Consider the following 13,057-nt stretch of genomic DNA (forward strand, 5'->3'; position numbering starts at 1 on the left):
AAAGATGGATGGGGCAAAATACCTTTAAATTCTTGAGGTAAATTTGCTGCCCTCTGCCAGAAAATTGTCAATGGGAAGAAGGTTTACCTTCCAACATGACAATGACCCAAAACACAGCAAAAGAGAAAAAGGTGAGTGTCCTTGCATGGCCTAGTCAGAGCCCAGACTTAAACCCCATTGAAAATCTGTGGAATGATTTGAAGACTGCAGTCCACAAACGCTCACCATCAAATTTAATTGAACTTGAGCAGTTCTGCAAAGAGTGGGCAAATATTGCAAAGTCTAGATGTGCAAAGTTAGTAGAGACAAATCCCAACAGACTAAAGGCTGTAATTAAAGCAAAAGGGGGGTGATCCTTTTTCCAACTCAGTGATTGTTTTTTTATTTTATTTTTTTCTGACATGTTGGTGTTATATTTTTCACTTGGATGTTACCACTGAAGTGCACATCTGTGCTGCAAACTTGTACTAAAACCTAAGTTCACTCAATGTGTGTAACAGCTGTCATTTTAAATGGCTGATCATGCCTTATGAGTCTTTTACACAGACTGTGTTTGAATTCGATTACACTGCTTTTCCATAGTTTTTCTGTGTAAACATGCACTGGGCGGATGTATTTGTCCATTGCATTTGAGTCTCGTACATGACAGAACCATTCTAAAAACTCTGCGCTCTACTTAAAAGCACTTCAGCTTTAAACAAACATGTTCTTTGTAAATGGCTCTTTAGTGTAAATGGCTTTTTAGTTAACATTTTCTGTATTATTTTTTTTTTCAATAGCAAGTGTCCATCTGCCTCGGATTGGTCACTCCACTAAAGGCTTCAACTGGTATGGTACAGAGAGACTAATTCGCAAGCACCTGGCTACCAAAGGCATCTCCACATTTATGTATCCTACCCGAAAAGAACTGAAAAAATTATTCTAATTTTTTTAGAAACTGCATGCTAGTAAAAACAGCTCAATAACAAAATAAACACAACAAAAAGGACAGTGATGGGCAAACAGCAGTGAAGAAAGCATCTAATAATAGTGATGTGGATATGTTTGCACAAGCTCTACAGTTTGGCCCTCCAGTCAAATCTCGTCACATTTATTTATATAGCACTAAATAAAATTGATTGCTTTAAAGCAAGCATCTTTACGGTATTAAACCTGAAAAAACAATGTAAGCGTCACTTTCAATTAGAATTACAACTTCAATTTTACTACGAAACAGCTCTCCAGTGTGTTGATGTTTTTACCTGACCTTGACAGACTGAACAGAAGAAATAAACCAGAGAAGATTTTCATGCCACAAAAGGGGGAGCCCCAGAGCACAGCTACCTGTTACGTAATTGCCATAGACTAATGGTAGTTCAAAGGTGGTAATCAGCCATAGCAAAATTTTCTGGAAATAAACAGTTTTGAACTCCCGAAACGAACTCTAAACAAACTTAGTTTTTGCCTGATTTTGCTTTCGATTTTGTTTTCGACAAAAAATTTTTTGTTTGAATTTATATTGAGCCTTTAGAAACAGCAGTGAGTATCTTTTGTTATCCTGGACTTGTTTTTCAGCTACTATTATAAAGGAGCCACTTCACACTCTTCTACAGTTTCTTCCCCCACATGCACAACTACTCCATCAACCTCACACTCAGCCTCAGACCCAGCAGCATTCTCGCCATCTGGGTCCCTACACTCCTCCAGTCCCCTTGGTAACAGTGAAGACCTTACAAAGTCACAAACTCTCCACTATATCACATCAAGGTCAAGGCGCACCAGGACTGGCTGATTTCATGAGAGGTGTTCATGTATATTTCTACAACATAGCTGCTACATAGAAGAAGCAGCTCACCCGCTACCTTATCGCATATCCTTTCACATTTTTTACTGTCAAATAATTTACAAACACGACTCGGTTCTTTAGAATAATTGAAAAGAATCTGCTCAAAAGAATCACGTTTTGTCGAAATGGATAAACAACCGCTCTGAGTCGAGGATGTTCTGGGAAGTGGGCGGAATATGTGGTGTGAATAGGCAGGTGTTGCAAAACTTCCAAACAGTATGTACTTCGACTGCTACAGTTCGTGCGATCATGATATTGTACACTGATATTAAAGTATTCGAAATTAAATAATTCACGCGACTAAATCTGCTGATCAGCCTACAGGTATGTACGTGTTTTATGTGGTTTGTCACGACAGCGAGCAGTTTGTCACGGACAACGTTGACGTAATTTGTCGAATAAGTCATGAGAGCTGGGTGGGAGTTTTATACGTGTTGTCTTTATTATATTGTATTTAGCTTTTTTTCTTAGTTTTGGGAGGTGTTACCTGTAAAGTAATATGGTACAAACTACAAAGATAGAGCGAATTGTGAGACATTTTTTAGCCGAGTATTGTATGTTATGTAGCCCCGCGGCAGTGATAGTTTTAAAGCGTGAACTAGACACGTTGCGAATTTGGACGAAATGTTTACAAAATACTGTTTAAAAAGTACTATTGTTATTGTTAAGAAAATAAATGTCTACTAGAATATCCTATTTAATGTATTATGATATAGTAATTACAGTATTTTGACGGAAACCGTTTACTGCTGCTAAAATTTTATGAGAGTGTGAAGGTACAGTATACTTTAATACTTTCATTCATACTTTTTAATTAAACCAATGAATTATCTACTGTACAACTATTCATAAAGGAGAATTACATGATTTAACTTTGCATCTCAGCGGCGTCACTATCTTAAGTGTTCTAGTCAATGAAGAGATTATTGTATTATGTCTTTTTTGAGGTTTTCAGTGTTATGCCAATAAAAGGCATTAGGTAAGTATTAGTACCCTCTCTGCCCCATTTGTGCATTTGATATTGATGGCCTTAGTTACCTGTGATTTCCCATGTCTCACTTTGGTTTCCACTGAGGTGTTTTCCGCTGATGGTGTAAAGTGCACTAAATTTCATACTGTAAGTTCAGAGAAAAAGCTAGAGAGAGAGAGAAAAAATCCCCTTAGCAGAATTGTGGGTTTCTGTATTCAGTAGCCAAAGGTTGCTCGTTTTTCTCAAATGCAGTTTTATTTAACAGGGTGTGATCATCATTCGAGGTTACTTGTGTTCATATCTTAATAATTCATTACAGATTTGTGTGCTGACTGGGGATATGGAATGGCTGCAGCTTTTTTGTATTAGGCACAAGAATGATGCCTTCTTCGCAGCGCTTGCAATATAGGTAAATTATACATCTAATAATAACAGAAACGTTATTAAGGTACTCTATATGGACAACAGTATTGGAACACAAACTCATAATTATTGTATTCAGGTGTTTCAATCAGACCCATTGCCCCAGTGTATTAAAATCAAGCACCCATTCTGCATACAAATATTTGTGAAAAAAAATGGGTCATTCTGAAGAGCACAGTGAATTTAAGTTGCGATAAATCAGTTGGTGAAATTTCATCCCTGCTAGATTATCGACGGTCAACTGTAAATGGTATTATTTTAAATCAGAAGCTTTTAGGAACAGCTGCCATGAAGCAGAAGACTGCGTAAAGCCACAGAGCGCGGTCATCGAATGCTGAGGCGCGTGGTGCATGAAAGTCACCAACACTGTGCTCATTTCATAGTTGATGAGGTCAGTGGTTGGATGATTTTGGCATGGAAGAACTTGACTGGCCCACACAGAGTCCTAACCCCATCGAATACTGTTGGGATGAACTGGAATGGAGTTTAGAGCCAGGCCTTCTCGTCCCACATCAGTGCCTGACCTCACAAATGCTCTATGAATGGGATGAATTGGAAAATTGAATTGAATTGAAACACTTCAAAATCTTGTGGAAAGCCTTCCCAGAAGAATGGAAGCTGTTATGTAGATGGTCCCCCCCATTGCACATATATTTATGTCTATGTATTTAGAATGCAATGTTATTAAAGTCCCTGGTGGTGTAATGGTCAGGTTTCCCAATACTTTTGTCCATATAGTGCAGGGGTGTAAAACTCAATTCCTGGAGGCCCGGAGCCCTGCAGAGTTTCGTTCCAACCCTGCTCCAACACACATACCATGTAGTTTTCAAATAAGACTGAAGGACTTGATTAGTTGGTTCAGGTGTGTTTAATTAGGGTTGAATCTAAACTCTGCAGGGCTCCGGCCCTTCAGGAATTAAGTTTGACACCCCTGATATGGTGTATGTTTGTTCAATTTTATATATATATTTATATTTATATATATATTTTTTCAAAGCCAGTTTGCGGCAGACCAAATTTAATTTGCTTAGTAAAACCAGTTTTTACTAGCATTTGGCAACTTCCCAGTGTTAGTTTTGGACCCTGTATATTTAACGTTTTAAACATAGAATTATTGTTTCCTATTCTTGTATTGTTGTATTTATGCCCCTTAGATAAATAAAAAAAAATTTTTGCGTAGTTTTGAAAACAAATAACACGCACTTCCGGAGCTTGCAGGTTTCTTAATACAAGGCTCAAACAAAAAGATATTTTAACTGTCATTTAAAAAAATAATTTATAGATATTGTTAATATTGTTTTATTCTGTTTTCTTTATTGTAATGCCTTCAAAAGAAAATTAACAGATTAACATAAATATATTTGCATTGTCATGAAATGTCTTTACATTTTTATTTTAATCATTTATTTTACATATTTGAAATCATATTTACTGTGACAATTGCAGTTAAAATGTTTCTAATCTAATAGTGATCAGAAAAAAAAAGATACACTGTCAACTTACAGATATTTTAGTACAATGAATATATAAAAATACAAGTTAAGTTTGAAAGGTATTAAACCACACGTAAATGATCCAGGAATATAAATATAGCAACAACACAGCTCTTTCCCAAACTCACACTGGCAGTGGGGCGGGCAATCTTTATTTATTGCCCTGTTTATTCAAACATTTTGGTCTGACGGGCTTATTCTGGCACCAGTTGTTTTTAAAAATGCCTAAAGGTTTTTTTTGGCTTAAACTGCTGTTTCAATAAATATTAAGAAATCTGCTAGCTACCGTAATTTATTAGGATATGTTTTTTGGTCTTGTTAATTTTCAAATGTAAATTTTTCCACATACTGTAAGAGTACTCAAGAACTCTCCCTCTCCCCTCATTTTCTAGATATATTTCTCCATTTGGCCACCACAGTTTACAATCCCTCAATTTTCCAGAAGAGAACGACGAGGCTATGGAGAAAATCATTACTGAGGACTCCATCTGTGTCTCAAACTCCACCGATTCCCAACTCTCTCATGCCGACTGTTGCATGTCTGGAAATGAGTCCTCTTTGAGTGCACAGACTGACTTCACAGATAGCTGCAGAGACAGAAAGACCAACTACAGATCCACACAGACCAGCTACAGCCCTTACCAGCCCCCGCTAGGTCTACCCTCTGGCTACAGTCCCCAGACACCTTTTCCTAGTCAGACGGAAGCATGTCTGAGCACCCTAGAGCCGCACAACGGGGACCTGCTCCACTCGAGTTCCGTGGGCAGTGGTTCTGTGGAATACCCTAGTGGCAACCTCCCCTCTTGCTTAGTGTCTGGAAATTACTGCAGTTATTCTGGTAATTCCAGCTACTCTTGCTCTCCAGACAGGCACAGTCTGGGAGAGGGAAGTCTAGAACAGCCGCGTTCACTACACTCTATCCCAAATGCGTTCGCTCCTCACAGCTACTGCATGCCCCCACACCCCTGCGTGTCCCGCGGGCCGCCCTGCTGTAGTCAATACCCTGTAGATGTGTATCAAATGGATCAGGGCTCTTATTACAGGCCACATTACCACATGCCCTGTTGGCCTTCAAGTAAGTCTCAGTTCTTTGTTAAAATTCTCTGTCTCTTATGAATGACTCATAAGTGAGTCAGTTTCTTTCATTTACATGGAACTTAATTTGTCAGTCAAGGCTCATGATGAATAATGCTAACTTTCATAAGCCTATTGTCATTAAAATTGCCTCACTGTATGTGATGAGTTCTTTATCAACCTTGCAGGACATTTATCCAACCTGTTCCAACCAGATAAATTGCAATAAATTTGTGCAATCATACTGTCAGATTAAGCAACCAATTTCCATTTTTAGAAGTGACACCCATCTTAGAAGATGAAACATCTAAATATAAGGATTACAAAACTACACTTTGAAGCTAATTCACTAAGCATTGCATATTTTGAAATGCAAACTGTAAAGTACAGTATAAACATAGCTGCATTGGCGACGTCTTTCCTTGCAATACTCTCTTAATTGCATAATAAAAAAATCGACACATGGTATAAATTCCTGCTTTAATAAACCTTAGTATATATATGTAGGTATATCTTACTGTCCATTGAGAGTCCATCTAACATGTACTTTGGGTGGCTTTTAAAATTTAGTTGAAAGCTGATTGGATGACCCTACTAAATGACCAATGCCATTTTTTTTACTCAATTAACAAATGGATAAGAAAAAGCATTTGATAAAACTTCAAAGAAAGCAATTGGCAAAATCCAGTTTACAATGTGTATTAACAATTCCTTTTAACTTACAATTTTTTGTATTATTTAACTACATTTTAAAACACAAATAGTTTTCATGTCAATTTATTTTCCCACTTAAAAATTATTTATTAATTTATTGTTTCATTAACTGCATTTTAAAACATGAATTAAATAAACACTTTTAAATATGTCTATTACTTTGTCCATTTAAAAAGTAGTTTCATTTATAAAATTGATAACTTATTGCTTCATTTTATTTTTAAATGTCACTCCTAATCCTTCATAGATTTTTGTTTGGCACAGTTTATGTTGAGCTATTACTACACACAAAAGGCAGGGGGTAAATGTAATTTTACTAAAAAAGAAATGTTAGTGTACATTTTTAGTGAACATGGCAGCAGTAATTCATCAAATATGGAAATGCATATTATAAACGGGCATGTATACACATTAAAAATATTTTACTTGATCTGTAAAGTGTAAAAAGTCTAAAGTGTAACTCAAATTATTAGGTTGATCCAATTATATGAAATAATATTTTTTGTCTTTACCAACTGGACAAGTATAGCAAAAACAACCAGGGAAGCACGAAACTTATGCGAGAATGAATTTAATTTGATTACATTTAGCATAAACAGCAACTGATAATGTATTAACAGTAACAAGGTCATGTCAGTTGAGGCTTGTGCAGCCTGTCTGTGTGTGAGAGAGATCAAAACAAATGAGCGCACACCAAGAAACTCATACAACAAGCATACCATGGTAAAAATTCTAAAAAGGGGTCCTATTATGCTCTTTTACAAAGTCTTGATTTTGTTTTGGGGGTGTACTAGAACAGGCTGTCATACTAGGTTGTTCGAAAAACACATTATTTTTTCACATATTTTACATTATTACAACTAAAGTTGAAAAAGTGAAAAAGCATAATAGGACCCCTTTAATGTTGTATTTGTATGTATAACATTTGATATCACAGATATGTTTAAGTAAGTAAGAGCTATTACATTTACACCATTTTCTTTTCTTGACAAGTAACTTTTTTAGCATGTCGAGGCCTGTGTAGATTAATGTCTCACTTCATCATTTCATCTCCAACAGGCCCTGAAAACAGCAGACAATCAGCCTCGGAGTTCACTTATAGGTAATGTGTAATAGTAGTGAGTTTTTTTCTGTACAATTAATATGGGACAGCCAGTCTTGTACAGTGCGTGCATAATTATTAGGCACGTTGATGTTCTGATCATATTTTTTTCCAAGCACATTTTACCAATTCCAAACCACATCAATCTTAATAATTACTATTCATTTTGTATTTGATCATTTATAAGTGATATATAATATTCCATGAAGGCTGGAAGTGAAAAACTCATATTCAGATGTGCATAATTATTAGGCAGGTTTTCTTTTACAGATAAAATGATGCAAAAAAGAGGTTTAACTCAGACTAAAAGTCAAAAATTATTAAATGCCCATGAGAATGATGCAATACTAGAACTTGCAAAGTTAAGGCATAACCATTGGAGAGCAAAATGCTCATTGGGTCAGCAGGGTCAGAAAAAACAGGTGGAGAAGAAAAGAGACATGTTAACTGCAAAAGAATTAAGAATTAAGGTGAAGAATTAGGTGTGAAACCATCAGGAACCATTTAGTCTCCAGCACCACCATTTTCCAAAACTACAACCTACCTGGAGTCTCCAGAAGTGCAATGTGTCAGCTTCTCAGAGACTTTGCTTGGGTACAAAATCCTAAAAAAAATGACCCTCACTTAATAAGAATAACATGCTGAAGTGTTGTGAAATACATGAAGACTGTTTTTTTTATAGGCTTTACAGACCGATAAGTTGAGAGTGACTCTTGAAGGACCAGCATCATATCCTCTTGTGCCACTCTTTCAAGAATTTATCTTCCAGAATCTGGCAGTCTCATGGGCATTTAATAATCTCTTCTTTGCATCATTTTATCTGTAAAAGAAAATCTGCCTAATAATTATGCACACCTGGATATAAGGAATTTTTCACTTCTAGCCTTCATGGACAATTGTATATCACCTGATCAAATACAAAATTAATAGTAGTTATTTGGTTTGGAATTGGTAAAATGTGCTTGGAAAAAAAATATGATTCAGAATATCAACGTGCCTAATAATTATGCACGCACTGTATTGTATTGTAAGTGATTTCATAGGTTTCTGATTTTCACTGATACAAAAAATTTAGCTTTCTGAGGTATATATGCAATGCTTTCATGTCTTCCAGTGGCCACACCTCTCCTCACCCTCGAGCTAAACTAACCCCAAGCACAGCCCCTCTATCCCTGGAGCAGAGTAAGTGTACACACTATTGTTGAGCAACACTGAAAGAATGTCAAATCTGAATAAGATGTATGTGCCAGTAACATCAGACTATAATAAAGAAATGGCAGTTCTTGTTAACTAAATGTTATCTGTTCTTCTTCAAAGTCGTGTGATTAAAAAGTGTTTATCAAAAAGTGTTTATGTGGTAAAACTGCTATATGCAAGTAGATGAAGTTTAGTTCATGGTACTTTAATATTTGTATTTGGTTTTTTTTTCAAAAAATGATTCCCTTTAAATACTGTACTTTCACTAATATATAATAATATAATATAATCTTGAGTTATATTTCTGGAGGAAATGTTGTTGTTGTTTTTTTCATTATTGCAGGGAAGGTGTTTGTTACTTACGAAGCAGACAGTGAAAAACATGTCAAAGAGATCATTAACTTTGTTGCCCTACTGAGACACAACGGCTTCTACACTCATGTAAGACAAGCAACCTGTACCAGACATTGCCTTGCAGCCATACGTGTCACCTGATATGGGGTCTGCCAGAGAGTATGTTCAGTCTCTTTGTTCTTTTTGCACAGATTGACATGTTTGAACAACAGTTCAAGAGCATAAGCAAGATTGACTTCATGGAGAGATACATCAGCGAAGTAAGTAGAATCCAGGCCTGCTAGTATTTCAGAGAGCATGTTATTCCTAGTTTGACTTACACAACAGAAGTTCTAGTCCAAATTGCAGCTTATTCTGACCAAGAACCACTTGCAGGAAAAGATTGTATGACTGAAAACTCTAAAGCAACCCAAACTGTTTTGTTTTTGCAGTACATGGCATTTAGGTGCTGGTTTATTTGAAAAAGATGATATCACAATAATAGAGTGAAAAAAACAAGTGTGAAATTTTTTTTTTAATTGCATGACAGTCTCTGCAGACTTTTTAACAGAAAACACTAGAAAAAGAGTGGAAAATGTGTGTAGACTGTGAGGAGAGTGGTGATTTTTCGAAAGTCATTCATGATTTGGTGCTCAAATGGTTCTTATTATTATCATTGTTGAAAACTGTTATTGTTGCTTAATATTTTTGTGGAAATGGTGATGCGTTTTTTAGGATTCTTTTATTAAGAGAAGGTTCAACTGCATTTATTTGAAATAGAAATCTTTTGTAACATTATAAATGTCTTTACTGTCACTTTTGATCAATTTAATGCATCCTTGCTGAATAAAAATGTTGATTGATTAATTTTTCTTTCTTTCTTTCTTTCTTTCTTTCTTTCTAATGTACTTAGTACTTACCCCAGACATTTGAATGCTAGTGTATCATGGTTTCCACAAAATATTAAGCAGCAAAACTGTTTTCAACATTGATAATAATAAGAAATGTTTATTGAGCACCAAATCAGCAAATTATAATAGCATATTTAGAAATATTCATTATATTCAGAAGATATATTCAAATATAAAACATTAAAATATTACAAAACATAAAAAAATCTTATTTATTCTGATCATTAATCTTACTCGTCTTATTTAATCTTATTAATCTTCTGATTAAAACAAATCATTGTAGGAGAGTTTTAAATTTAATGTGTGTGAATGGCTAGTGCTTCTTTGCTTCTTCTCAGTGTAAATAAACTTTGAGTTTGCAATCATTTTTCATTTTCTTTTCCTTTTTTACTTTTTTTTTCCTGAATAGACTTTCACTGCATGTATCCCTGGCTTCTAAAAAGTCAAATGTTATTTCTAATATATCATCAAAGACATGGCAATCTCTGTAACCTCTTAAATAGAACAGGGCACAGCTGGGAAAACTTGTTCAAACTTCTCCATTGTTGAGGATGTCTTCAGCTCTCACAAATTTCAAATTTTTTTGTTCATTGACATTATATGTCTGATAAAATGTCAAAATGATAAATGGCAAGGATTGACCCTGACTTATAGTTGAACATACTATATTTACTTCTGAATGCATAGAACCAGTTTGAGCTTGGAAGTTGGACATCATTTATTTATCTGACCGATGTTTAAGAAAGCATGATAGCAGGAAACAGTCCAACAAAACTTTAAATTTTATGCGTTTTGAGGGGGAGGAAAAGAGACCATTTAATAAAAAAAGCATGTAACCCTGAAACATCATTTTAATTAAGAGCTGAAGTGGGCGAGGACATATTTCTGGCATCATTTTCTTGCAGTGCCACACAGTTACAAGAAAACTGCTGCACTGAGAACGATAAACCTTTCATGACTAATTTCAGTTGATTTTTTTTTCCTGAGTATCTGAATTTTCTTGATTAATTGTTCCCTCATGTCCATTCAGTTGTCTAATTTTGTGTGTTTGTGTTTTTTATGCACAGAAAGACTATCTGATCATCATAGTCATTAGTCCAAAGTACCATGAGATTGTGACCAATGCCTCGTTTTGCATGGAAAATGATGAAACACTCAACACTGTCTACATACACAAGCAGGTACAACTTGGGTGGAAAAGAATCTAGGTTTTTCTTAATTTTTTTTGTCTAATGACTCATAAAAACGCTTTGTCTTTTAGTTACAAAACGAGTTCATTCAGAACGGTGCCAGGAATTACAGATTCATCCCCATCTTGTTTCCTGGTGCCAAGAAGGTAAAACTGCATCTCTTTCCAGTAACGTATAAACGTAATTGCTTAACGAACAGGATGTTTGTGTTTGAACAAGTACTCGATCAAGGAGCCAGAATGCTCATTTGTGATTAACTGTTATGATAACAGCAACAAACATTTGTGTTTGCTCCATTGGATTCCACTTGAATCCAATTAGATGTAATGATGCCTCGTTGTTACAACATTTATTTGTCTGCTTCTTTCTGTCAGTGCCACGTCCCTTCATGGCTTCAAAGCACACAAATCTTCACCTGGCCCAGAGACCGTGATGACATTCTTCGTCGACTCATGCGTGTTGAGAAGTACAACCCTCCACCCATCGGAGAGCTGCCCACTATTGTCTCCATCCCAATTTAGGTGGTTAAGTTTGCTTCTGTATGTACATGCTTCTGTATGTTACATGAGTTTGAGTGCCATGATTTTTGAAGTTAGCTCAGCTACCAACTTGAACTTGTTGCGAAATCTGCATGGGGAAATGTTTTGCTCCATGTCAGGTTCCGGATCTTGTGGATTTCTATTGAAATGACTGGATTTTTCCACAAACATTCGACGAACAATAATAAATGTGACAGCATTTTTGGACTTAATGAAACTTTCTGTAACATACCCAATTGCTATATAAAAAAGATTTTAAGATAGAATTACTAAAGTAGACCAGAAATCTTCAGATGCAAACATTTTCGCATGCTTCTTGCTGTTGTGAGAACCTGAAAGAAGCCGGTACTACAGTATCATCACACACTGTATAGTTTATTATAACAAACGACTTGTGTGTTGTGCCTTAGAACTTCCATTCGAGTCATTAGTAATGTGCCAGATTTTTTATTTTTTTTTATTGTCAACATCACATGGAGATTTCATGGCCATTCATGTTCTTAGATGATTGTGGCTTCTTCCTTTTATTAAATGAAAGAATTCAGATGGTTTGTTATACAACTTGTACAAGAATAGACATCATAGGCTTTGGAGGGACAAAAGTACAAGTCATCTCAACTCAACCTTTTTTGTAGAGCACATTTAAAAAGAAGAGTTAAACCAAATGCTTTACAGTACAAACTCAGTCAAAATAACTACAATCACAGAATAATATATATGAGCAATATCACAAGAGTAGCAGTGTCGTAGTTAATCGCAGCGTGCCAATATACAGCCATATCGCAGGGCTACGAGTGTGATATTGCGTTTATACCACAGTTTGATGGCATGAGTGTGTAAATACATAAGAAACAACGGAGTGTCTTTAAAAACCCTCTTTTGTGCGCAACTACTTCCTTCCGCCACGATACAAATCTCAAGTTGACAGTTTAACAGCTGAGCTCAAGCTTCCGTTACTAATTCGAAACCGTCACTTTAGAACAAAAGAAGGAACGTTGAGTTGCTTCATTGAAAACATATTGTATTACGGTATTAAAAGCTCAATGTATTATGTAGAGTAGACAAGAGAGAGATGGACTGAGCGAGTGTGACTACCTGCATCTGATACAGCATTCATTCTTCTTCAGCTCATCTCATATTCAAAATGAAACATGTAAAAACGATATCTTTGTCGTACTATCCTTTTATTTGTTAAGGGTGATCTCAGATAACAGCGGTGCTCAGTGCATTTGTTGGATGCGTCTAATAAGGTGTTGTTGAAAGTAAAAATAGCTTCAGTTTACAAC

At 35.7% G+C, this 13,057-nt stretch overlaps 2 protein-coding genes across 4 annotated transcripts in view; both read left to right on the forward strand.

Moving 5' to 3' along the window:
* The window catches only part of LOC107726512 (chromodomain-helicase-DNA-binding protein 1-like), a 23,634-nt gene extending 21,754 nt beyond the window's left edge, over positions 1-1,880 (forward strand). Inside the window, 3 exon segments of the mRNA XM_016536124.1 lie at positions 780-888; positions 1,555-1,719; positions 1,721-1,880. Of these exon segments, the coding sequence (XP_016391610.1) occupies positions 780-888; positions 1,555-1,719; positions 1,721-1,880 (434 nt within the window).
* Positions 1,881-1,889: 9 nt separating this feature from the next.
* On the forward strand, positions 1,890-12,315 carry LOC107726519 (adapter protein CIKS-like). Of its 3 annotated transcripts, none has more exons than XM_016536136.1 (10): positions 1,890-2,149; positions 3,115-3,204; positions 5,104-5,786; positions 7,559-7,601; positions 8,716-8,783; positions 9,142-9,239; positions 9,344-9,412; positions 11,110-11,223; positions 11,304-11,378; positions 11,607-12,315. In XM_016536136.1, exons 2-10 carry the CDS (start codon positions 3,173-3,175, stop codon positions 11,751-11,753), a joined length of 1,329 nt encoding a protein of 442 aa, XP_016391622.1. In that variant the 5' UTR covers positions 1,890-2,149; positions 3,115-3,172; the 3' UTR covers positions 11,754-12,315. The 3 variants fall into 3 exon arrangements, with proteins under 3 accessions (XP_016391622.1, XP_016391624.1, XP_016391623.1); XM_016536138.1 differs by having other exon boundaries at positions 5,104-5,549; XM_016536137.1 differs by lacking the exon at positions 1,890-2,149 and having other exon boundaries at positions 3,127-3,204; positions 5,154-5,786.
* The last annotated feature ends 742 nt before the right edge of the window (positions 12,316-13,057 follow it).

This window comes from Sinocyclocheilus rhinocerous, unplaced genomic scaffold (assembly GCF_001515625.1).
Source record: "Sinocyclocheilus rhinocerous isolate Xijiao unplaced genomic scaffold, SAMN03320098_v1.1 scaffold2833, whole genome shotgun sequence".
Lineage (NCBI taxonomy): Eukaryota > Metazoa > Chordata > Actinopteri > Cypriniformes > Cyprinidae > Sinocyclocheilus > Sinocyclocheilus rhinocerous.

Excerpts from the sequence above, each read along its gene's own strand:
- LOC107726519 (XM_016536136.1), top strand. The coding sequence starts at position 3,173 with ATGATGCCTTCTTCGCAGCGCTTGCAATATAG. Across the intron at positions 7,602-8,715 it reads GCCTCGGAGTTCACTTATAG|TGGCCACACCTCTCCTCACC; the intron begins GTAATGTGTAAT and ends CATGTCTTCCAG. Across the intron at positions 9,413-11,109 it reads TGGAGAGATACATCAGCGAA|AAAGACTATCTGATCATCAT; the intron begins GTAAGTAGAATC and ends TTTTATGCACAG.